Consider the following 26,214-nt stretch of genomic DNA (forward strand, 5'->3'; position numbering starts at 1 on the left):
ACATCGCCCTGCGTCATCATCGTCATCGGCATCAACATCAATGTCAATGTTTATGACAGGCGCAGAGGATTAGCGGGTTACCCAGTCGGAACTGTTTTAACCCCCGGGCCAGGGTGCAGAGTTATGCAAAATGCGCATAGCTCAAATATGGCTGCACTGAGAGAAATTATCTGAGAGAAAAACAACGCTTCAATAAGCAGAAAGGGTTTCCAAATTAATGAACGGGAAACGAGAGAGTTCATTCCACCAGCTACTGCCAGCAACACAAAGTTGTCAGACTTATCTTTTGGCCCATCTTCTTTATGGGTGACCTAATTATTGAAACCTAAGCAAAGGAATGTGAGTTTTAAAAATGGAAAAATAGCTGAAAGTTGATTAGAAACAACCGTATATAAGGCAGTCACACTTGAACTTCAGTCAAAGTACATTTCGATCTCAAAATGTTAATATTTTTGTGTCTTCTGTTGGTTCCACACTTTGTGGCTGGGGAGGAGAATGTGGTGCAGCGCATTGTAAATGGAAAACTGGCCAAGAACAGGCAATTCCCTTACGTGGTTCATCTCAAAGTCTCCAAAAATAATAACGATACCAGGGGGTGCGGTGGCAGTATTATTGCCAACACTTGGGTACTCACGGCGGCGCACTGCACTGAAAATGCCACGTGGGTGAGCCTCAACTATGGCGATATCTGGAGAGGAGACAAGCCAGCCATGAAGCTGTTGGTTAAAGATCACGTATTCCCACATCCACAGTACAATTCGCGCTACAATGGCTTCAACGATATTGCACTGATTCGCACAGAGCGCGTGGAGTTCAGTGTCCACATTCAGAGCATTCCACTGCCCACCGAATCCAGAGATGGCCACAATGACTACGTGGGTCAGTGGGCCACTGTCGCCGGCTGGGGTGATCTACATGACAGGGGAAATGGATCAGTTCGTTTGTTTTGGGCCTCGCTGCAGGTCGTCGATCAATCCGAGTGCCGATATCGTTACGGCAAGGACATGAGGGGAGTTCTGTGTGCTCGATCTGACAGTGAACAGTCTGTGTGCGGCGGAGACTCTGGTGGACCGCTGGTGCACAACAAAAAGAAAGAACTAATTGGAGTCGTCTCATTTGGATCGCTGTCGGGATGTGAAGAAGGTGGCCCATTGGGATTTATGGATGTTTCCAAATACGTGGCCTGGATTCGACATGTCTCTGGTGTGGGTGCTAAAAATTTACAATAATTTCAATGCAATTTCCCAACGATTTAGAATCATTTAAATCAAGGAAAGTCACAGAAAATATACTTTAGAATATTATCAAGTGAAATACGATGATTTCGCCTTATCTGTGGCAACTTTTCTTCGACTGCAGCTCGAAGGTCTGTGTGGCAGTGTCTTCATTTCGTGTGCACCCTCTGCCGCAATGCGGCTGTCAATCAGCGCCCCTTGTTGAGAATGACGAAAAGTGCATAATGTGGGCACGGATGGAGCTGGAGTTGGAGGTGTAGTTGGGGTCTCCGTCTCCGTCGTGTATGTGGGTGTGGGGGGACTGGGCAGTGGCAGGGGGTACACAGTTTTCAAGTGGCCTGCCTGCGGAATAAATCATGCGTGCATTGCTGACCGAACGACCTCCCACTAGAGACGACAGCGAGAACGACGACTGCGACGACGACCACACTTGAAGCTGCTGCATTAAGCGAGGAAGTAAAGAGAGCGACTGCCGCTCCCCGCTCCTTTCCCCCTCCAATATATGTGCCACAATCATTTGCTGACTGATCTTATTGTTGATAAATGCAGCATTTCATTTCATTCGTTGCCTGCCTCTGGCATTGCCACTCTGTCTGCTCCGCTGAGGTTCAATTGGTTGCCTTGCCATGGAAATTGACAAAAAAGAAACCTCACTTGAGACAAATTGTGAATTTGTTTAAGAATCATCAACGTGAAGTGCGCTTAACACAAATTTGTTTTGTTAGGCATTTTGTGTGCTGTGTGCGTGTTATGGAAAATGTTTTATTAGCTGAAGCAGCAGCAGCAGAAGTTACAGATAGGAAAGTGGGGGGGAACTGTCGCGTAGGCGTTTGATTCTAGATTCTAGATGAAGATTAATTACGCTACACTCAAGTGACGGCAGCAAAAAAGACAGACAGAGAGACTGAAGCCAACGGGGAGGTCACCCCACACGCAGCCACCACCCTAGGAGCAGCGGCAGCTTCAGTACTTTCCAGCTCTACATCATATCATATCGAATGGCACAAGGGCCGGTAACTGGAGCGGAATAAGCTCGGTTCAAATTATAGATCTGCAACATGGTTACCTTTAACAGCAGCGATGACATAATCTTGTCTCTTTATGGGAATCGTGAGATAGAAATCGCAGAGGTACGACCGAGTACGAGTATCATTACCAGGATTTGCAGCTATGGTTACAGCACTGACAGCAGGGGTGGGTTGCCAAGTTAGCCAAGTGAAACACAAGCAGAGTACACGTGGACAGAGGCACACGCCAGGGAGATACTCCCCCTCTGGAAGGTCTCGCCGGTGCAGCAGTCAACAGAAATTATAATAACAGTAATTACCAGAAAAACCAACAGACCATCGGGGGAACCCCTTAACCGAAACAGAACTCCACTCTACACACACTCTATAAAAATGGGGGAAAAATACTTACGTGTTTCCTACAATCAAATTTACAACTCAAGTGCAGGACAACAACAGCGAACTCCCACTCCCCCACAGCAAGAGCAACAGCAGCAGGAAGTGGCGGACCAGACATATACTAGAAACTACCCCCAACAATTTGGCAAAAGAATCGAATCGAAAGAATAGGAATCCGTATAGTACGGAGTTCGTAGTTGTAGTTGCATGTTCCGCTCGCTCGTTGCAAGCGCGAGGCAGTTGATAAATGAGGCCACGTGCCTTATCAGCCATTCCCTTAACAAGCAGCGGACGTAGGACATATAAAAATAGACCCCGCCACGGAGAGAGAGAGAGAGAGTAGAGATCACCATCACGTACCCCCCCGGACAAAACGCCAACCCCTGATTATGCAGACAGGCAAAATAGATGCGAGTGGAACACGAAAAGCAATTTGTAAACGACAAATGCAGACAGGCCAGAACTACAGAACTTTCCACGGATAGGCAGGCAGACGGGGCGGGGGGCGAGCAGTCACGGTGTGTCGGCCACTAATGTGGCAAGCAAACAGAAGTGCATTGGCAAGTAACGCCAATAATAATAAACTCAAAATCGAAAGTGCAAACAGATAACTCTTCAGGGACTCTCCAACCCACCCTCAACTTTCGCTTAGAGCAGTGGGAGGAGGAGCAGCAGCCACCATAAGCTGTCGTGGTCCCAGGGGACTTTGGTTACTGTGTAGCGCCACAAAAGATAGAATTTCTGGCTGTCTCCCGGTGCTCACCTTTTATCGGGGCTTTCATCAATGTTCGTTTTTGGATGCCGTACTTTGGCAATCAGACAAAAGCCCTGGAAGCGCGTGTCCTGCGAGCGTTTTGAATTAATTTAATGCCTTGTGCTGGAAGGTCCCAGATGATGTCCCGTGGCCATGACCATGTCGCTTCCCAGCGTCAACATTCAACATCATAATTCAAAAAATTCATTCGAAAACATGACGTTTTCATTTCGGCACGCGTCCGAAACTTCTTTCCTTCATTCATTCACTCATTTGATTCAGTCTCTCCGCTCCAGGGAGGGTTGGTTGTAAAAGTTTCGTTCGGTGTGAAACTCGCCAGCGGCGTTTGCATAATCATAATTTCATTTCGCTTCTAAGTGCTGAGAAATTATGTTTGTGTTTAGTTTAATTTGCAGTTTGCAGCTGAGACGACGGGTCGAGTCGCGTCCCCTGGAGTTGCTTGCGAGGGTGAAGGCCAAATGTGACCCTGACATGCAAAAAAAAAAGAAACAAGAAAGAAGGAATATAAAATGCAACAAGAACTCGCGTCTGGAACCCAAAGTCGAAGGCTTTTAGTGTCATTATTTGGCTTGGGCGGACATCAGGCATGAAATTGCAGACTAATGCCCCCGTGCCTGGGCCCATTACCAACCCATACACGACCCGACACGACATAGGGTTGAATGAGACAGTCTTGTGTCAAGTTTTTGGTGGTTTCTAATAGACCTGATTGATGACTCAGTAGAGTGTCGTGGCATATGTTCTGGCCGTCAAAGTTTTGTGGCAAAGTTAAGCCCAAGAGCAGCTGCTAAAAGCAACAGAAATCCCCAGGGGCACCAAAGCTTTAAACTTATAAAAAACGGGGCGAAAAAATGAAAACTCTAATGCCACATAAGCTGCCATTAAGGCATAGCTGTCAGATCCGGGTTCCAGGATCCAGGCAGGATGTCCTGCAGGTAGTGCCATTAAAAATGAATAAAAATCAATTTAATAATTTAAGCTAAAGACTTTTTCAATTAATGGAACAGCCAGGAGACCGCAGCCTAAGCTGCTGATGCCTGCAGGACATCAAGACCAAGGCCAGCAGGACTCCACCACCACCATCATCATCATCGTCATCATCGTGAGGATTTTGTGGGTGTGGTCAGCCAGCAGATGAGGCAATGGAGCGGAAATCGAAACCAATAAATTTCACGATGTGGGAAATTATGAAAATCCTAATTGAAGCGAGGAAGGAGCGACCTGCCTCGATGTGGTGGGCAAGGAGGAGGAGTCGTCCTTCTTTATGTATCGATTTACCTGGCCGGCAAAAAAAAAACTCAAAAAGAGGATCTATCTTTATGGAGGCGGTGGCCGTTAATAGCATTCCTAATTGGTGGGCAGGCGGTTGTTTTTCTTGGTACTTAAAACTGCGCAGCGGTGGGAACCTTTGATGTGGGACACACACGATCTGTGGCACCGATAAATGCTATCCCTGGTTAAAAATATCTCAAATTTAAAGCGAAAACTAATGCTATATAAATAAGCAATTATTAATTGCAATTAAAAGGAGAAATGTCCAAAATTTGACATCCAAATGTGAAAATATCTCTTTGAAGAATTAAATTAGATTCTGCCAAAGGAAACGTATTCCCATAAATCATATTATTTCCATGCACTTTGCAAAAGTTTTATTTACAGTTCCTAGATACATTTTCCTATAATACATTTTCCAATTGAGCCTGTCAATTTTTGAACACCCAAATCTTTATATATATAATGCCACACACGCCGTCCCACAAACCCCAAAAAAGAAAACTTTTGTGAGCAGCACATAAAAAAAGAGGAAAATCAGCAAATAATAAGCGAAGTGTCGCGCTTGATTTATGTGATTTGTTTGGCGCTCTCGGAGAGAGTAGGTGCCCTGCCCTGCCCTGCCCCGACCATCTGCAGAGCCGTGTATGGGTGTAAATGTGCCTTTAATGGCGCTTTGTCATCATCAACATTTGTCCTTATGCCGAGTGCGTAGCCAGCAGGCAACAAGAGGCAACAGAAACCACAGGAGCAGCACCAGCGCCAGCACCATCCAGGATATGATTTATGTCCTCCCTTTCAAGGCACCCGCATATGTGTAGTTTTTCGTGCTGTATTCGTATTTTTTTGTTGGCTCCTTTTTGCGGGCAACCACAGAAAAGCCGCCGCTAACTTGGCTTATTGTCGGCTGCTTCTTTTCCGGCTTGAACTTTTTCTGTGGCTCTGGCACTGACTCTGACTCTGGCCTAATGACAATTTTTCATGGCATTCGGTTGTGTGTATACGGACTTCCCTAATGCCAGGATAATAGTCCGCAAGTCCGCAGTCCATGGCTCCTAATCATAATTTATATACATTTTTGCTTACACTTGGTATCGCATTTGTGGCATTTGATTTATGTGATTACCTTTTGGCGCTCATCTGATTCGATTTTAATGTAGCTTATCTACGTTTTTTTGGCATTGAACTCTCCTACGCTTATAGAAATAGAGTCACTAATGAACTCAAAGTTTCTGCTCCGAAATAGACTTTGATTTCGACCCCTGGGAGTACTGCACTGAGCTGAGCGGTGATTGATAGGATGCGATGGCAAACGTCTTCAATTGCAGCCAAAGAATTGCTGGTTGACGTTTTTCTTCCGTCTTCATTGTCCCCTCGCCTCGCCTCGCCGGCATCTGGGGTCGTAAATCATATTTCTCTTGACATTTCAACTCGGTTTCAATTGGAAATATCGCTGAAGCGAGCTCTCGAGCTGCAGCATTGTTTACATAAGCCAATTTGATTACGCTCCGTTGACAATTGAATGGCAAGCCAATCAATCAGAACTATTCCGTCTTGGCCCAGAAAACAATGGGGGCACATAAATCAGCTACAAAATGCACCCGGAATACTCGCAGTTTTCGCAATTGAAATGCAATCTGCAAGCGACAATCGATGGATGCGACTGTCTGCGATTGTGACTGCAATCGTCATGTACAGCGACTGTGGATGCTCTGTCCGGGTCAATAAAGTAATTGAGACTGGCGCCGAGGCGGATAAACAAACAGAAACAGCAACCGAGAGACGTCAGAGTCAGAGTCAGAGTGCCCCGAAGGGGTTGCAAATGGATGCGGGCCGGGCCCCTCTGCATTTATGCAAATGATATAGGGCAGGACACTCGATGGGAAGATACAGTTACCCCGGCTTCAAAAGAGGGTAGGAGATCAGACTAGAGATGGGAGAGTAGCAACAATAAAGAAAAGAGAAGCAGCTAAGATCTTTTGATAGTAACTTTTGTATCTTGATGCGCGGTTCCACTCCTAACACGCTTGAATTTTGTGAGAGATGGGAGTATGACAATGAAAAAGGAGAACAGAAGAGTTGAAAGAGTAAATTCAGTTTTTATTCATAGTATTATCTTAGATCTATGATATTATGCTCCAAAAGAGGGTAGAAAATATGCCTAAAAGTTCAAAAGAAATACTAAAATTCCATTTCTTTCTTTCCAATTTCAGTTCCACACAAGTGAAGCTACAATCAGCTACAAAAAGGTAAAGCTATCATCTAAAATATCTCTCATTTACCTTTACTGACTCACGATCAAAAACTGACTCTATAATGGGGCAACACGCGCTCATCTCTAGCTGTTGTTGTTGTTGTTGTGTTGCCGGTCTCTGGTGCTTCCAGTCATTGACTGACAGCGAGGAGTAAAGTAAGGAAAATATTTACACAGTCAGCTCGCTCGCATTTAAAAGACATCAACACGAAAAGGGTTAAAACGATGCATTTGAATTACCAAAATAAACACGAAATACGAAAATACTTTTTAGTCGGTCGTGTGTGAGGATGGGGAGAAGCGGAAGGGACAGGGACAGGGAAATGGAAAGGGAAAGGCAATGATATCGCAGGCGTTCGACTAAAGGGTTAATTGGACCGTTTTCTGTAGCGTGTATCTGAAAGATACTGACTGACAAGGCCTCTGGAAGGGATCGCTCTGCTTATGACAGCTGTCCGACTGCTGTCTCAATGAGTGGCTAAAAGTTCTTCTCTCTTTTGCTCTACCTTTCTCCCGTGTTGTCTTTGTATCTCTGTCGAAAATTATGATTGGGGAGAGCGGTTCATTAAACAAGCGTTTTCGTATTTTCTTTTAATTTACTTGCCCCATTGTACATTGGGCCAGAGGATGTGCTCCGTGGCCGAGGACTGCCTGCTGACAGCACCATTTAAATTGGCCATTGTGCGAAAGGATATGCGAGGATGGATGAGAATGAGGATGGGGTACAGGTACAGGTACGAACACAATTACAATTGAATTTTCCCGTGCAGCTGCCTCGAGCACTGAAATTGACTTTACTCCGACTCTGACTCTGATTGTGATTGTGACTCTGTCTCTGTGTGTGTTGCGTGTTGCGGTTGATAGACGAGTACGGGACAAGGACACAAAAAAGAAAACTCATTATTTCCCGCTTTGTTTTCCATTGCAACGTCATTAACTGATGTGCTCTGCTGCTGCTGCTGCTGCACTATAAATTCTCCTCGGGCTGTGCCAAAATTGCATTTACCCTTGAAGCGAAACGCCGACGTGTCTAGGTCTAGGCCTAGGTCCCTGGTCCTAGGTTCTAGCTGGCTCTACTCATCCTTCAGCCTGCGACAATGGCCTCCTGCTCCGGTCTGGCTCTGGCTCTCGGTCTGCCTGTCGGCGGCGCTCTCAAGCTGTCCAGACAGACAGTCAGGCACTTCTTTTTGTTCTACTAAAAATTCTTTTTCTATTTTCCTCTTTTTTGCAATTCTTTGTTCCAGTTTTTGGCATTGTTTACGATTTATTCCCCTCGGTGTGCAGCCTTGAAAAATGTGAGCAAAAGGGAATCTAATGGATGAGGAGACTGAGCTAGAGCTAGAGCCAGGGACTGAGCCATAGTCAGAGACGACAAGGACACTCGTATTGCTTTCCACTTGAAAATCGCATTAAGCGGATTTCGTTTCGCGCTGTTGTCTAGCCGCATCTTTCACTCATCAGATTTTCCTTTTGGGGGGGCGAAAAAGAAGGCAGTAGGAGCCGGGATTAGAGAGGATCTTTGTTGGGAAACGAAGCGAAAATGGGCGTCGAAAGTGTGCAGCACTGGTGACATTTTGCTGGGGATTAGGTCATAGGTGATGCTGTTGATGCTGCTGCTGATGCGATAACAAGAGGCGTGTGTGGCGGCTTGCTACTTGAAGTACGAGCTGCTCTCTCATCTCTTCTCATCTCATCCCAAAACAAAGCAAAAAGAGCCCAGAAGAACCTTTGCAACTTTGTCTCTTTTCCATTTTCGTTTCTTTATGTAAAACTTTTTCCTTTGCAAATCAAAATCGTTTTCGGACAAAACCAAGTCCAAGTTTCTTTTCACTAAAAGGACCCCACACACACCCACACACACTGTCAGTGGATGGCATTCCTCTATGGCAGCAGCATATGCTGTAATGTAAATGTCCTTAAAGATAACTCAATTTCCACTGATTACCCTCATGAGTCACATCAAACAGGAGGCTAAGGACCACTCTTGCTCCTCTCTCCGTGTCTCCCATCCGCTTCTTCCTACTTTGTTTGTTTGCCCTTCTCGTTCGGAAATATATTTTTATGTCTAAATTTCATTAATTCCAAACAAATACGAGTGCGTCGCGGAGGAGAGGAGAGGCGCCCATATCGAAAATTACAAGTCTCACTTCCTGCCACAGGAACGGGACCGTCTGCCTGCCTGGGAAAAATATCAAATTTCATCCAACACCCAATATTCAAATGGATGGAGGATGAAGGATGCAGAGGAAAAGCAGCGTCTGCCGGCAGCTGCTAAGGTCCGCCAAGGGGCTGGGCCCATTAATTCGGAGAGGAAAACCGACGGCTAAGTAAAGGATAACAAGCCCAACGACTGCACATGTCTTCATCTTGATTATGGGCACATCCTGGCGGCACCGAACGCACACGTACCGTCTGTCCGCCTCTCCTTTGGTGCACCTTTGAGGGTCGCGGCCCAAATGTCGCGACGGGAGAGAGGAAAGATGTAAATGGGCAGGAGTCTGAAGGGAAGTCTGGTGCTCGGGTTCAGGTTCAGGTTCAGATACGGGCATATTTTTTATGTCTACTCGTAAGCTGCAAGTGTGACATTCTCACTTGGCCGTGACACCTACTGTGCGTGCGCCTGTGCCTGTGCCTGGGGCCTCTGCTAGTTGTGGAGCATTTGGTATCCTTTTTCCTTTGAGAAATTGTCACACATTTGTTCTTCTCGGGAAATATGTGTCTCTCTCCAATTTCACATGATTTGTGCTCCCATCTTTTGTAGTTCATTAATCTTGAGGGGTTTTCTACCCACAAAATGGAATCTCTTACGCTGGCAGTTCTCCACGTGGTGGAAAATTGGGTCACTAAGGCAGTCGTTAGCTGACAGTGGCAGTCATTAGTTGGCATTGGAGTTTTACCAGACCCTGGGGAAAAACTATCCGAAAGTAACCCGCTGAACATTGACTCTCTCGCACGACTCTCAAACCCGTAGCTGCTGCTTTGACATTCAAATAATGAACCATAACCTTTGGGAGCGTTATCATCCAATTCCCAATCTGTTTACCTCGCCTATCGCTCCCAAATAATTGCCAAAAATCTGCAGCAAATTTCCGAAACGAAACCCTAAACAAACTTCTGTGCAGCTGTTCGCACTCTCAGTCTCACTCTGTGTCGTATCTGCTTGCCATATCTCCACGCCGAGCAAACAAAGGAAAAACGGCACCTTCAGCAGCTCGACGGGCATCTATCATTACTCTAGTATCGCTCTACAGATTTTTCAATGGCGATAACACTTCACTACTTCCGCCACGGAGAGAGGAAAAGGGCCCTGGAAAACAAAGGGCCTCAACCGCAAAACGCCACTTCGGCTCTTTGGCATTTTTCCTGGCCCGTTTCGGCTGTTTTTCACGCTACGCTACGAGTTTTCCATTTTATTCATTTTAATGAGCATGGAAAAAAAAACAAACCCCGAACCACTCGATACGAGACGACGATCCTATCGTATAATAAAAAAAACCCTCGTACGCCAATTACGATTTATTTGTCTGTTCTGAAGTAGGAACGTAAATAAAAATCCCCTCCGTAACCCGTGACCCAGGCCCTACCTCTGCGCCTCTATCAAAATGTTCTGCATTAAATGCAGCGATCTGTTCGGGTCTGTTCTGTTCTGTCGTGTTCCACCTTATCGAGCCAAGCACTCTCTGCTCTGGTCTGCTCTTTTTGTGGTTGTTTCTGCGGTTCTACCATAACTACCATTCGCTTTGCCTCGGAAATAGGGTAACACTTTGCTATCACAAACTTGCATTTTGTCACGTTTTTTTATTGGTTCGAGTTCCTCTTTGACTCGCGGGTCCATTCGGTGTACGTTTTGTGTGCATTTTTCCAGCGATTAAGTGTATCATGCATCCAAATATGCTCATTAAACGCGCACTTGCACTTGGAATCGGAATAGGTCTTGGAATTGGAACTGGAATTGTAAGTGAACGTTTTGTTCCCTCATGTAGATTGTGCCTGCTGCTCTCTCTCTCTCTCTTTCTTTTTTTAGTAATTGCCGTACAGGAAATTAGTTATTCAAGTTGGGTTGTGCCTAATTTATGCATCGCTATAATTGTTTGTGCTGCTGGAAAATCGTTTTCATTGTTCAACCGAAGCGAGCGGAAAGTTCTCGTTAATGTGGGCGTTATCGAAATCATTACGGAGAATGCAAGGGAAAATAAACAAAACTTCGGGCAGGCAGGGAGGAGTTTCCCCCCAACTGTTCGACTACAACATACATAAATTTGATATATAACGAAACGTGTGAGAAATTCCAAAATGCAACGGGCGCGCTTTATTTTTTATCAGAAGAAATATGGGAAAGGGCGGTCCAAGGCGGTGCGAAGCCTTGGGTGCTCGTTAATGTTGATGGGAAAGAAGAGGTAAAGTGAAAGAAACTTTTGCTGACATTTGATAAATGACTGATCGATCGGGAAATGCCAACTAAGTATGGGAAGAAAGTCTACAATCTAGGGCTGCCTAGCCACCAAAGCCATGTCAAATGAAATTATCTTTTGGGACAAGTTAATGTCCTATAAAATATGAATAGCACAAACTGTTGCGCTGTTGCCCGCTTCTTCGAAAGCTAAATCAAAATTCAACAACAAAAATTATTCAAAAAGGCGATGTTTGCCCTCCCCCAAAGAGGCCCCAAAATGATTTATGATTGTGTAGCTGGGCGGGGCGCTGTTCGGGCGGGGAAACGCACACAACAAAACAAAACACAAAACATATAAAATGAGAACATTGAAAAACGCAAAGCGCAGCAATTAAAATATCTGTAGAACTTGCCGGCGCGCAGTCGTAAACCAAAATTTAAAATCCAAATGGGAAAATGTGGAAAACGAAGCAGAGCCCAGAGCCAGTGCCAGTGCCAGTGCCCCAGAGGCTTTGACAACAGTGCAACAAGCAGAAAACAATTAAAGTTAGATTTAATGGTTTTCACACATAATTTTTGGGATGGATAATACATAAGTATGCGTATAAAATAAAGGATTACCCAGAGACCCGACACCACTTGAAACTGCATCAGACCACCCCTAACAAATCATTTATAAAGATACATAATTGCCAGAGACACTTGAGAATCGGGTTAAAGATGAAACGAAGGAAAAAGAATGTGGAATTTAAAGAAAAAGAACTCCAAGCCACACAAAGACACCGCGGGCCACACAATTCTTCAATGGGAAAGCCCCCACCAGAGCCCCAGACCCCTAGACTTAGACTGAGACTCAAACACAATCTTGATGCCCTGGAGCTGTGTCTGTGCTGGTGTGCTGGTTGCATTCGATTTGCGTTTCTTTCGTTTCAAACAAATTGTTTGTTGAGGCAGATCTGTTAACTACATTTTTAACACTTGCTGTCGGCCTCCCGGTGGGTTGTGTGATGCGATAGAAATTCGAAATGTTGTTTGGCATTGTCTCTGTCAATAAATTAACATTTATTTTCCTTGTGCGATGCTGCTGCGACTACACTCGTAAATTAAACGCCGAAAAGTAAAACCAAACGACCTGAACACAACAATAACAAACAGAACAGAAATCCGAGCGAGATTTCCTTCCTTGTAGGCCATTTATCGCCGTCGATGGAGGAGAGAGAGTCGGATGAAGCCATTACGCTGAAGCCTCTCCTCGATTGTGCGACGATGCGGTGCGGGGGTGTATGCCCCTGCAGTCAATGGGTGCCCTGTAAGTGCAAATGGCCATTAAAAACAATTTAAGGGGAGGATCACCATTGAGTGGCGAGGCATTTAGGAAAATATTGCAAATTACTGCAAATAATTGACGAACATTAAGTGCTGCTCTCTGGGGGAATGGGACAGTGGGAACGGGGTGTGTGCGGTCCTGTCCTGGGAACAGCTGCCAAAATTTACACAACATTCAATTGGAAAATCAAAAAAACGAAAATCTCCAAGAAAATTAATGTTATTGTGATGACAAATCAACCTCAGAGTGGGTGGGTGTGGAAAAGCTTTCTATCTAATGAAACTGCAATTCACACAAGCCCAAGCGAACGATGAGCAGCAGCAGCAGCAGCAGCAGCTCTCTCTTCAGATTGCCTCTCGAGGGGTTGCACTTGATTTATGTACACGTTGCGCTCCTTAAGTGTCCCGAAAGTGCTTTCTCATCGATGCGAGATGCGTTGCCAAACGATACAATGGGAAATATTTATTAAACGCTGCAACCGAATTCAATTTTCGCAACTGTTGCCAAAATATCAGCTAGGCCAAAGGAGGAGGGTCATCGTTCAACCGCCACCCAAGCGGAAGGGAGGGTGGCACAGTGGGATGATACTGGCTGATATGCTGGCTACAAAGCGGAAAATTTGAACATTTGTTAGAGCGACTTATTAATGTTATAATCTAATTATAATCAGCAGTCCTTTGGCTCTGATTTCCTGCCATAAAAAATTACTTTATCCCGAGGGGTGCGAGATGTGGGTAATATTTCTGGCAGCATTCTATTCTTTATCGGTGGGCAGGGCTGAAAGAGTAGCAAAAATATGGGATTATCCTAAAGCAGCGGGAGAAAGGGGACTTTAGTATGATATATTAGGGGGTTTTGATCAGGTATTAGCTGCAGCTGTCCGGAAACTTTGATAAAAAGTCATTTGCGGCATATTCCGCCCCGAAAAGTGTTTCAATTAACCCGATCCTTTGCTGCACTCCTGATGGGACTTGCATCCTTCCGAGGCGTCGCACTAATTAGGTGGGGAACAAAGGGGGAGCGCCTGAAGCCAAAAGCGGAGCAGCTCAATTAATAATAAAATGGGGAAAATGGGGAAACGAGAAAATGGAACAAGCCAAGCGCAGTCTCGTAAACAAGCCACAAAAAAGCTTGAACTCATAATTTCCGGAGGTGCTAATAAGTTGCAAAATTATTTTCAATGAAAATGGCTCCAAAAGGGAGCTGCAGGAGGGAGGCGGGGGTTGGGGGCGGAGCAGCAGTAAAAGTTACCACAGAGTATAAAAAATTGACTTCAATTAAAGTGCCATAGTTGCCTGTATAAACAGCACGGGAAAAAAGAAGAGAAAATGAAAAGCGCAAAATGGGAGCGAGAGCGAAAAGAGAGAGAGAGATGGTGAGAGAGGGGGAGGGAAAGAGAGCAAACGAGGGGCACAGGATAATGATAATTACGGCATGCTGTGGGTGGCTCTTTGGATCCCCACTGCTGAATGAGACTGCAAAAGTTTTTTGTGTTTATTTTATGCTCTGGCTCGGGCTCGGGCTCGGGCAAAAAGGCAAACGAGCAAGAAGAAGCTGAAAGTTTCAATGTAGTGGAGATGGCGGGAGGGGGGAGAAGCAACCAGGAGGCAGTGCATCCGAGTGGGTGGCACATGCGATTACGAGTGTACGTTAAACAAATAAGCAAAAGGCACCCAGAGGCAAATGAAGAAGCCAAATGTAGAGCGTGCATCAATGACACACTCACACTCACACACACTCGTACAGGGGAAGCACTCTCACACACACACATGGAGCGGTGGACACCCATACAAACCCGAAGCGCCTTCAATACTCTGTACAGAAATGAAAAGTCAAAAACTTGGCTTGGACGCTTTTCCTTCTGCTGTCCAAAATGAATGACTCGCTCGCTCGCCCAGCGGTCCAGCCCGTACTCTAGAGCGAACCCCCTGCAACCACCACCCACTCTTAACTCAACTTGTTGAGGACTCGCACCGAACCACTCACTCACTCACCTACTCTGCCTACCCCCTGGGTCAGCAGTCACCACGGCAAGACTCAAACTCTGGCCTGTATTACACAGCCCTCGCATTTCATTCACTCTTTTTCCGCCCGCCCAACGCCCCATGCCGACTGCCCAAAACAGAAGTTCCTCTCATTGCATGTACTTGTCATTTGTTTTTTGTTGTTTTGCCTCCCCACTCTTTTTTCTCTCAGTGTAGTTGTAGTAAATTTTTCTCATTTCGCTTTTTGTTGGAGTGGTTTTTTCTTCGTCTATTTTGCTGCTGCTGCTGCTGCTGCTGTTTTGAGTGTTCGTTCCTCTGTGTGACTGTCGCTGTGTGACTCTGCCTGTGTGTGTGTGTCTGTATTTGTTCCTCTGCGTGTTTGTGTGTGTGTGTTTTGGTCTCTCTTTGTGTGCCTGTGTTGGTTTTTCTTCACACAGACAGCCACACAGAGGCATAGAACTAGCGGTAAATGCATGAACAACGCCGGTTGACGTCGACGCCAGCGTCGCCGTCTGCCCTGTCATGAAATTTTGTATCTCTGCCGCTGCTGCCCTCTCTGCTCGACTCTCTTCACTCTCTCTCTCTCTCACTCACCCTCACCTCATGGGCGCTGTTGCCTGCTTGCTGCCTGCCTGCCTGCTGACTGCCCTGCTTCTTCTTTGCTTTCGTCTCGTGCTCATTTTCCGTTGTACTTTTTCGAATGCATTCGGCGGCGTTTTCATTTCATTCCCTCTGCGCACTTCGAACTGATCGCTCGCATCGCTCCCCGGACTCCGGACTCGCTCGTTTCACATACACTTCGGACTTCGACTTCGATTTCGGACTTCGACTTTGAATCGATTACGCGGCTAAATTATTGAACACATTTCGAAAGAAAGAATCCCATAAGTTTCCCAAGATTACGACTTTTGCATACTTCTTGCGGCACAGCGCGGCATTGGCTAGGATTTGTTTGTGGAGTGAAGTGTAAACATTACGAAAAAACCAAACTAAAAACTGCTTCAAATGGGTCGCCTGTTCCAATACAATCGCTTTGGCGCCACGGATAACATCAACAAACGCAACAAAAAGGATACGCAGAACAAGAACAAGATGGTGAGTCTCGCAGAATATGCAAATGGGTTGGGGGGGAGGAATAGTTTAGGACTGTCTGAGGAACTGTGGTTAAAAGATAGTTACTTGAGGAAGATTTATGATTATGTTCCTTAGTAGAATAATAACTACCAACTATGGGGTTTAAGGATTATTAAAGAGGGTCTCCCAGTGGGCAGTTACTTAAGGGAAGAGATTAAAGATCATCCCTCACAAGTAAATAGCTTCCTTGACCATGTAACAGAGCTTCCAACTATGGTAACTGGCAACCAAAGCTTATAAAATATCACACACATTACACAGAATCTATACAAAATTTCACACTCCCCCGCCCATTCACAAAGGAGGCACAGAGTGCGACGTAGTAGTGTCTCCCTCCCATGCCAACCCACGCACACACTTAGCACCAAACTATCCACAGTAAGCTCCGCTCCATGCTGACCATCTGTGGAGCGGCGGAGAGTTGTGTTCTGTGGGGGGTGCATAACGAAGTTCAAAACACGAAACGACAACAATTAAAATGATTTAGTGTCACAGATACGAGAGATCCCACAACAGCCAGAGCGGACACTGAAGCATAATAAACTCGACTGTCGGCGTAAATCAGTGGAACAGTAAATCACATAGAATCAAATAAATATGATTTGCATAAAAACCAAATCAAAGTATATAAAACAAACACAGCAGAGAGATAGAGGACAGCTGACAGCGGGCGGGAGGGCAGCTCTAAGCCCAGCGTTAAGCCAGCAAACAGAAATCAGAAAAATAAATCAAATAAATCAAATTGTAAATGCAGCGATTCCTGGCGATAAGTAGAGCAAACAAAATGGAGAGACTGGAGGGGGAATCAGCAATGGAAACAACATATGTTGCTCGCCCATAAAGATAATGATTGATTCGACTAAATGGATTTCTATTCGAGTATTTGTATTTGATTAGCGATAAGCGCTAACTAGGCTTTATCGCCTGCTCTATACTGTAAGTCGATGGTGTGGAATGGCGACGTCTGGCTTCGGCTCTGGCTCTGGCTCTGATGATGTTGATTCCCAAAAGCAGATTAGTCAAATATCTTAATTAAGACAAACTACCTGAGAAGCTACCTGAAAGTCAACTCTCTCTCGCCGTCTCTCTGTTGTCTCATTTACCGTCAGATCTCTGGGTAAATCTTCTTAGGTAGCTACTTTGCTTTACTAATCTCCTACTTTGACTTCCCCCGCGTTGCTGCTGCTGCTGCAGTTACTCGTGGAGTGACAATGCGCACAGCCAGCGCAGCAGCAGCAGCAGCCTCCATCCCTACCATTCCGCCTTACCATTTATCAAAATATTTATTTAAAAGAGTGACAAAATCTGGGGAAAAAAAGTTTGTAATTTCAAACTGAATGACAGTTTGCGTTTTGCCTTCTGCCCCGGCTACTCCTCTTTTATCTTTCCTCTGTGCTGCTTGCTCGCTGTGCATTTTCCATCATTGTTCCTTCTGCGCCTGTCATTTTTCACGGGAATTGACACTCATTCCAGTGTCGGAGTCAGAGCCATGGCCAGTCCATCCCACACCGCTGTGCTGTGGCCCTGCCACTTTATCTCGACTCGGATTCTTTTTGTTTTGATCTATGGAAATCTGTATTGTTTTCCTTCTTCCTTTTATTCAATTTTTTCATTTTTTGTTGTGGGTGTTGCCGTGTTTGGGTTTCTGGCTCCCTAAAGGATTGTCTTTTGAAATAGGAAGTTGTCGTTTTGCTGCTTGTCGTGTGACGGGTGTGGTCGCAACGGGAGTTGATTTACCCAGAAGACTTGAACCGCACAAAAGAGTTCTTCAAACTCAAAAGAGTCTGCAAGAATGCAGAGTCTGAAATTCTCAGATCTCTGAGCATATCTCAGACACTTCTTTCAAGGCAGCGTAAATCGTTCGACACCTCCCCAAATACAGGAATCGAGAATCGACAATCGGCATCCGTTATCAAAATCTATTGCCCAAGGGAAATTGTCTGTTTACAGTCCGGGTGGGGTTTTGGTTGGGGTTGGGGCCGACTGTGCTGACAAACGATTTCAATTAGCCGACTCACGATACGAGATAAAAGGCATCGCATCGCCTGTCGCGGGTCAAAGATGCGAGGCACTCCGCACAGAATGGAATCGAGACAAGCTGCAAAAGACCAGAACTAATAAAATTGTCACACAACTGTTGGCTTGGGACGTCAGCTGGACGCGGTCTGTTGTCGCTCTGATGACCATATGGTTCGTGCAGTCAGGGAGGATGGATGGATGGGCAAGGAGGCAACTGCAACCATATTGCCAGATTAAAATCTAAAACAATTAAGAAAGCAAAAGATACACTGAGCACTGGGCTCAGAGTCGGCAGAAGCAAAGCGGAATTCAGTTGATATTTTGTTATGTTTGGGGAGATCATAATTTGCCACGGAGTGGATCGAAGCTCCCACTCTGTTACGATCAAAATTACTCCGAATTCTCGTACAAACATTTGAGTTATGGTTCCATGAATGTTGCATCTTCCATAGGAGGAATCTAGTTATGATTTATAGCTCGTACTTTCCCCTGCATAAACCCAACTCCTAGACTCCACAATGGAGCCACACATGAGATGCACTTACACACATGCAATATGCTTATATCTGCCGTTGGATAAATCTGTTTTGAGGCATCTGCCTCTCCGGGCACTTTATGGTGCCATGCTCCGACGCCATCATCGCCCTGCCTAAGTGGCTTCTGGTCTGGTCTGGTCCTCTATCGTGCCTATCGGTGCCCTTCCTGCCGCTTCGGCCGGATTCCGGGGATGGACTGCTCTGGTCTGGTCTGGTCTGGCGCATGATGGGCCTCATAATACTCGATGAGATGCAGCTAAAATTAAATCAACTTCTGGCGACGATTAGCAGCAATGAGCTGAGGCATTTAAATTCTAAGGCATTTTAATGCACTTTCCCCACAAGAACTCACGCTCCGTCGCACCCTCAAGGCCAATGATTAATGCTTATATCCCATGGTCGTGTTGTACACATGTAAAATGTATTTTCGAGGGCACAGGCAGGCACAAGCACACACTGAATCTTTGATTTTGGGGCTCAGTTTGGTTCGGTAAGTGGAAATTCTAAGGATAGAAATTAATTGCGATGATTTTAAGTGCATTTAATTTGAAATTTCCAACCAGACGACGCCGCTTGCCTCGTTGACTAAACCAAAAGATTTATTAGCAGGCAGGGAGGAGTGGGGGAACGGAGTGCAACTGCAAATGCAACTGCAACTGCAACAGAAAGCTGCACAATTGATGAGCATAATTAAATAGCCGGCGACTGGCAAGTCTCGGATTGCCCCTTTGCATTCGCATTGCATGCATTGTTGTAATTTATGCTCCATATTTTGCCCAAACTACTGCTCACTGCTCACGAATGTAGCTGTAGCTGTATCTGACGATCTGTGTAGCCCGAGTGTGACTCCGGACTAGCCCCGTCGTTTTGAGTAAACAACAATTTCACTTATTTTCATGCTGTCTGCCCGTCTGGGCGTCCGTCGTTGTCTACTGTGTCTGCCGCCGTAGTCGTCGACCATCATCTGTCTGCATTGTTATTTTTACGCTCGACTCAATATAAATTTTCGCAGTGTGCTCGTATTTCGCCCCGCCTCAGTCCCTCTGCACTGTCCTGTCCGGCCCCTCGTTTTGTTTGCCACATGCCACGCCATGAAAATGTAATGCAAATATGCAAAAAAGCTTTCAACGGTATAGCCAACCCGTCTATATGTACACATATCTGTCTTTGTGCCCCTCTCCATCCGCATACGGTTGTACGTGTGCAGGGCCTGGCTACAAATAGTTTTGGGTTTGGTTTAGCGTCTGGCCATCACTGACAACAGTCCGGCAACAGCAAACCAAGCAGCCAACATCATCGTTATCAGTGGCACGTTGTCCATTGCCATTCCCAATCCCATGCCCGGTAACCACGGCCGTGTCCGTGTATCCGAGTCCGCGTCGTGCTGTTTGAGTTTCATATGGCTTCCCACCAAAGGATTTGTGTGTGCATTAGACGACGAAGCGGCTCTAGACTCTCGGCCAGAACTATTTGCATGCGAAAACTACTACGGACAGCAAAAGTTGAGTGACTAGACCAAGAGCACATAATACCCCGGTACCAGTGCACTCCTCGTCGTGGGTTTTCCTAGTAGTTGCAGCACAAAAAAGTTGCCAAAGAGAGAGCAAGAGAGCGCGAGTGAGTCTCGCTCTAATTAAATTGTTCGCTAACCCCTCAAAATGATAAATTTGAAAAGTTCATTGCCTTGACCACTTGTACGTTGGAGTGTCCCTATACCTAACCCGCGCCCTCCCTGCTGTTCCACTTCATTTGCATAGCAGACTCCCCCATGCCCTCTCATCGTCTCTTGAGAATTCCCTACCCCCACACACACAACCCGTAAAAAGAATACAAAGAAAACGACCTGCGCCCCATAAAGTACAATTAAAATTTCAACAATTTTTTAATTTGCATTTAATAAACCCATCAAAATGGTTTTTTAAACTCACATAAAAACACAGACAATATACGCATATGCAGGCCAGAAGAGGAGCAGAAACAAAAAGAAACAACTCAATTCGTTTCACATTTCAATAATTTTTTATATGACCCAATTTTTTACACCTATAAAAATGCCACAGAAAAGCCTCGGCAGGCGCAGCAACACGGAAAGTCGTAAAAAAAAGCCAATGCCACACGCCACATGTGTCTAAACAAAGGATTTTCCAGCAAAAGGCAAAGCTAATTGCAATAAAAGAAGAATTTCAAACACAAGAAACAAAACCATAAACATTTTCCCTGCATATAAAACTAAATTAGTGGGAAAATCATTTTACGAGATGCCCAAAAAACGAACTCACTCGTTTAACAGAAACTTTTTGGGATATTTCAGTGAAAAGTGCTCATGGGAGAGGAGTGGGGATGGGGGGTGTGTGCAGCAGGGAAAGACATGTTTTAAAAAATGTCATAAACTACTCGCGAGTCCATGTATCTCTGACATTTTGAAAGCCCCCGGAACAGAAACGACACGTGTGTGATGTGTGTGCTGGGGGATCCACTTTGAACGCTCCACTCTGCTCCACGCTGCTCTGCGCTGCCCGTTCGTGTGGCATTAAACTGTCAAATTAGCTGGAACTAAAAGCGAAATGTCTACAAAATATTCAAAAATGTTCCCTAATGCTTGCGACCATCTGAAATATTACTAATTTCCATTCGAAAATGTCTAAAAGAATCTACAAAATTTCATTGATATTGCCATGGGTGGAACAGAGGGTGGAATGGGTTGCTCTTCGGACTAGGAGGAGGAGAAGGAGAAACAGATGAAGGAGGAGGAGTTTTGTTTTGGCAGCACAGCTGCTTTGGCAATTGCCCAATTTGTGAAGGATAAGCGAGTGGTTAGCGTTATTGCGGTTGCAATTTAATAGCCACCAGGCAGAGCCACTGAAAAGCTGCAGGTTGTGGTTTGGGTTTGGGCTGCCCACGGAAGGGTGGGTCCTTCAACAGCTGCTTGATTTTTCATGGCTGAAAATTCAGGCATATGTCGGTGAGTCCTCCACTGTGTGGGACCACAAGTGGCGTTGCATAGAAAAAAGGAAACATTTCAATAAATTCATCAACTCATCTTGCCCCGCCACTTCAACTAATTTTTCTTCTCCCTGCCGATATCCCCGATTCCCGCTCCCCGCTTCGACTCACTCTAAATGCACAATAAATGAAAATTTAACAACTGTTTTTATAAGACCAGAAAGGGAGTGGGGGAAAAGGGCAACCAAAAGACCGAAGGGTTCCCTTCCATCTTCTTTTGTTGTTCGTCAGCTGTCGTAGGTGCTTCGATGCGCTGGCAGAGCAGCAGAGCGGCAGCAGCTCTTACCTGAGTTTTCCTCAAGTTTTTATTGTAACACATTTTGATTACGAAAATATGCTAACACCTCGCAGGCCAAACAAAGAGATACGATAGATAGAAGCCCCGAGAACACAGAGAGGGAGAGAGTGGTGGAGTGGTAGTGGGCTCTCGGAGCTATGCTTCATCATCAATTAGAGTTACCTTTCCGCAGGGCAGGATCAGGGACGGATGGATAGAGGGACAGACAGACGAGGGATTGATGCAGAGACAGACCGCTCAGACCCTATGATTATTGCATTAGCACGCACACACACAGACACACACAATCAAACGAGGGCAACGCCAACACCTTTTGGTCACTACCGTGTGGAGAGGCTCAAGTTCTTCTCTTTCTGTTTCTTTTGATTCCATTTTGGGAATCTTCTTTTGGGGGTCTATTATCATTGAAATTACTGTTCCTTTTTGGGGTTTGCTTTGCATAAATTAAAACTCATGTAACTGGCAAGAATCGTAGCCATTAAACGCTTGTTGCCCCATTGTGTGTTTGATTTAAGCCGATAAAAGGTGCACTTTGAGGCATTTTCACGCCGCTTTTACGCTCCCCTTCGACAACCTTCTTTGCTCTGTGCTGTTGGTCAAACCTCTAGCAGCAGATTTATGCGCTGCGTGGCCACATCAAAGAAACTCTTCTGGCCATGGCTCGTTGGCCACGAATTAATGGGCATTGGACAAGATGTAGAAACAATTTTCGTCGTGTATGTCCGTTCACATAAACAAGATTTTCAATTGGAAATGCAAATCAATGGTGGAGTGGTGCAACGGAAGTTCTGCGTCTGCACTTCCCTTTGTTTGGTTTTGCATTTGTATTTTATTGAATGTGTTGAATTATGAGAGAGGGGAGCCGCCACTGCCACTGCCACTGCCACTCCCCGCCGCTTACTCTTTATTCATTGAATCCAATTTCATTATCCCACGTACAGCGAAGAGCTGCAGCTACCTGGGAGCTACCATTGTCCCGGACTGCCTGCCATTCAATTGAATGCTCATTATTTTGCCATTTTTTTGGAGTGTTGCTTCTGTGTGTGTGTGTGTGCGTGCTGAAGTGTCGCACACGCAATGGATTTAAGGATTTCGATTCGTGCCAAAAAGGGGTGTGCCTGCAGCGCAATGGGATCGAACTCCCCTTTCTTCCTCCCACTAGACTATAACAAAGGATGCAGCAGCCACAGCGATGAGTAGATTTAAAGGATTTGTGCAAGAGGCAGCATCCAGATCCCTGCCTCTTATCATGGGATCCGTCCAGCGGCCATTGTAGACAACCTGCGTCACACGTTGCCGCAAGGTGTTGTTGTAGATGCCCCTGAACTCGTATTCCCATGGTATACCCGACATGTCCACATACATGTAGATTTCCCGGGCAGTCGCCAAGCTCTAGAAATTATAAAAAAGTTATTAAAGATCCGTGGAAGCAAAGCCTTTACGTACCACAAGTAACAGCAGAAGGAGTAGCACTGGAACTGCTGCAACTTTAAAGTCAAAAGCGAGCATTATTCAAATATTTTCATGTGACAGTGAGGCAAAGCTAACTATGAAGGATCCCAACGAGCTGAGCCCTTGGAACCCCTGGTACTCATGTGACTGCCTGCCTGCCTGCGCTATGAATATTTTATGGGCGAACTGAAAGGCAAATACAAGAAGTGAAAACAACAGGCTGGCAAATTATACAACAATGAACAAGTAGAGCAAGCGCATTACAAGGATACGAATGAGTATCACAGCAGCAGCAGCAGGCAGCAGGAGGCAGCAGGCACTGACCCAAAAGCATTAGCAGGAGTCGGATGAGAGTCGAGAGAGAGATTTGAGAAAGGGAAAGGCCCCTAAATATGGGAATGGGATGGGATTTGACAATGGCAAGAGCAGAACAAAGCGCACTCGGGCAGCAGAGACGGAGGGGGAGACTGAGACTGTGACTGTGAAACAAAAACAGGGATAATGGTGTGTTATCTGAATGGTTCTCGTTACATAAGAGAGCACTCTTCAACGGAAAAAAATGAGAGCTTAGGGCTGGGGGTACAAGATTTATGTGACATTTGCTACAAATTCTCTCATGGCCAAAACTAACCAACAATTTCACCTTATCGTTTGTTTTCGTTCCGACAGCTACGCAATGCCATCAAGTGTCCAGCCTATTCCGACATCTACGGGCAGTACAAAGACTCGTCCTTCGAGAAGTGCCAACAATGGAGCAGCAAACTGCAGTTCCCAAGGTCAGCAGCAGCGGCAGTGGCCACCGAGGAGCCCATTCAGAGTCGCACCCACAAGGTCTACGACAGCATGAAGAACTTTCTGCACCGCAAACTGTTTGCCCAACCCTCGCAAAAGGAGCGGGCACCGAATGAAGAGCCAACCAGTGATTATGATGAGGTTAGTAGTCCCCCGAAGAAAGTTCCCTTTACAATGGAAGACTAACCGTATGGTTTCTCCCCTTTCGCTTTGCAGCAGGACCTTCTCGACTCCTCGTACCAGGCCGACGCGGAGGAAGAGGAGGAGGAAAGGGATGCCGATTGCAGCTGCAGCTCCAACTCCAACAGCAGCACCATTTCCAGCAGTAGCCATGCGGACACGCCCAAGCGCTCGCCCCAGAAGTCGCTGCTGTCGCTCAACTGCTGGCAGAGCAGTCAGCCAAGTGACTCCAACAAAGAGGAGGATGAGTCCGATGCCGGAATCTCCGACTGCTGCCAGCTGCTGGTGGAGAACACATCGAGCAACAAACAGCGTCGCAGCTCGCCCAAGAAGCGGACATCCCTGCCCCGCTACAACAGCGCCAACAGCACCGAGGACGACGACGATGATGAGGAGCCGGAACTGTTGGCTTGCGCCTGGTACCAGCCCCGCATCAGTGCGAAGGCCGCCCACGAGCATCTGCAGCAGTCGACTCCAGGCAGCTTCCTGCTCCGCCGCAGCACGCCCCGCCACTTTGAGCTCTGTCTGCGTCTCGAACGGAAGGTGAAGACTTACCCCGTGCAGTCCACGCGCACCCAGATGTACCGCCTGAAGGGGGCCAAGAAGCAGTTCAGCACTCTCAAGGCATTGATTACCCACCACTCGGTGATGGCCGAGCAGCTACCCCTCACCCTGGACATGCCCAGGGAGCGACATGTGGTCAAGTCGTCCGCGGTGCGCTATGCGGATGACTTCGAGCCGCTGGAGTCTCTCCAGCTCCTGGGCATACTCAAGAGTTTGCAGGCCAAGAGCATTGAAATATAGACTTAGAGGGCGGCTGAGGGTATTCTAGAGGGTATTTTAAAGGGGATTATTAATATCGAACTGCAAAGGGAACGATAGGTGAAAGAAATATCATATAGGAATTGTTTTCTCTATGCGTATTAGTCCACTAAGAAGGCTTTTGTGATATAGTTTATGGACCAGGGCCAGGATCTGGTCCCCAGATTTTAGTTGTACATTGAGGGTCCACCATTTACCAATTAATTGAAATATTTCTATTCGTATTGATAAGTTTTCTATTGTGAAAGTAAATTATACGTAAATAAAATCGGAACAATGCAATCATCCTGCGAATGCAACCCTCGAGAGATGTGTGTCCACGCCCCAGCAATCCACACGATTTCCTGTTGCCTTCAGCCTCCCGCCACTTCCTCTCCCTCACCACTGAGTGAGTGAGATGAATCCTGGCGGAGGGTTGGCCAGGGAACGCTTCACTTACATGTGATTAGCGATTCGAGTGGCTCTCATTAATTTTTCAAGTGCGGCCCTTGGAGCTCTCGACGCAATGCGCTTGGCAACATGTTGCCGGCAACATTTCGGTGCCATAAATAATTAGCAGCAACGATACACTGTGGTGGGTCAGAGTGGCGCGGAAAAATGTTTGAACTACGATTTTTAGTTCCAGAAGTGGTCGCCGTGATCGCGGGGGCGCTACTGTGTAAATGACACACAACCCAAAGCTGCCTGCTACAAAACTAAATAAATTTTTAAGACAAAAAAGTGATCCTTGAAGTATGCTACACATTTTTAATGTAATTTTTAAGACAAAATATTTGAACCTTGAAGTATGCAATCTTTTTTTTACGAAATTTGAAATGTCGCTCACGAGTTGCAAATTTAACATTGAGACCTTGAAGTATGCAACACTTTTCTTATGAAATTGGCTATGGAAATTGTTGCATACTTCAAGGTTAAATTGTTAAAAATGCAACACGTGAGCGACATTTCAAATTTCATAAAAAAAATATTGCATACTTCAAGGTTCAATTATTTTGTCTTACAAATGTTTAAGGATATTGTTTTGCTGTTTTCTCCGCTATTTGTGGTCCTTTCGGGATGTGCCACCCCTTTTCGTAATCAGAAAAGGATTCCTGATCGTTTCCAACCAGTTTCGGTTCAAGGACATCAAGGATTATGGACATCATTTTTATAATTTGGCCATTTCACATGCGATCATGACGTACAGCGTTTCCTTAGAAGCGGAAGAGTTTCAAGCATCGTCTGGACTCCCCAAGGACCTTAAGAACTGCAAGGATTCGCCTTTATAAGCTATTTTGTAATGTAAAGGCATGTATCAGCCTGAAAGTATGCCACACGATGTTATTGGGCCC

General features: G+C 45.8%; 2 protein-coding genes across 3 annotated transcripts in view; both read left to right on the forward strand.

Annotated features, from left to right (window-relative positions):
- The window catches only part of LOC117894579, a 92,799-nt gene extending 67,629 nt beyond the window's left edge, over positions 1 to 25,170 (forward strand). The window contains exons 4-6 of one of the 2 annotated variants that reach the window (XM_034801721.1): positions 6,902 to 6,937; positions 23,759 to 24,022; positions 24,098 to 25,170. In XM_034801721.1, the coding sequence (XP_034657612.1) occupies positions 6,902 to 6,937; positions 23,759 to 24,022; positions 24,098 to 24,865 (1,068 nt within the window). In that variant the 3' untranslated portion in view covers positions 24,866 to 25,170. Of the gene's footprint in view, positions 1 to 6,901; positions 6,938 to 15,370; positions 15,743 to 23,758; positions 24,023 to 24,097 lie in introns of those variants that run through there. The other variant, XM_034801720.1, reaches the window with a different exon arrangement.
- On the forward strand, positions 413 to 1,244 carry LOC117894594 (serine protease 1-like). Its single transcript, XM_034801744.1, has one exon. It carries the CDS (start codon positions 441 to 443, stop codon positions 1,227 to 1,229), a length of 789 nt encoding a protein of 262 aa, XP_034657635.1. The 5' UTR covers positions 413 to 440; the 3' UTR covers positions 1,230 to 1,244.
- Positions 25,171 to 26,214: the final 1,044 nt, after the last annotated feature.

Source organism: Drosophila subobscura, chromosome J (assembly GCF_008121235.1).
Source record: "Drosophila subobscura isolate 14011-0131.10 chromosome J, UCBerk_Dsub_1.0, whole genome shotgun sequence".
NCBI lineage: Eukaryota > Metazoa > Arthropoda > Insecta > Diptera > Drosophilidae > Drosophila > Drosophila subobscura.

Bases quoted from the DNA above. Each gene is read 5' to 3' on its own strand.
- LOC117894594 (XM_034801744.1), top strand. From the start codon at position 441: ATGTTAATATTTTTGTGTCTTCTGTTGGTTCCACACTTTGTGGCTGGG.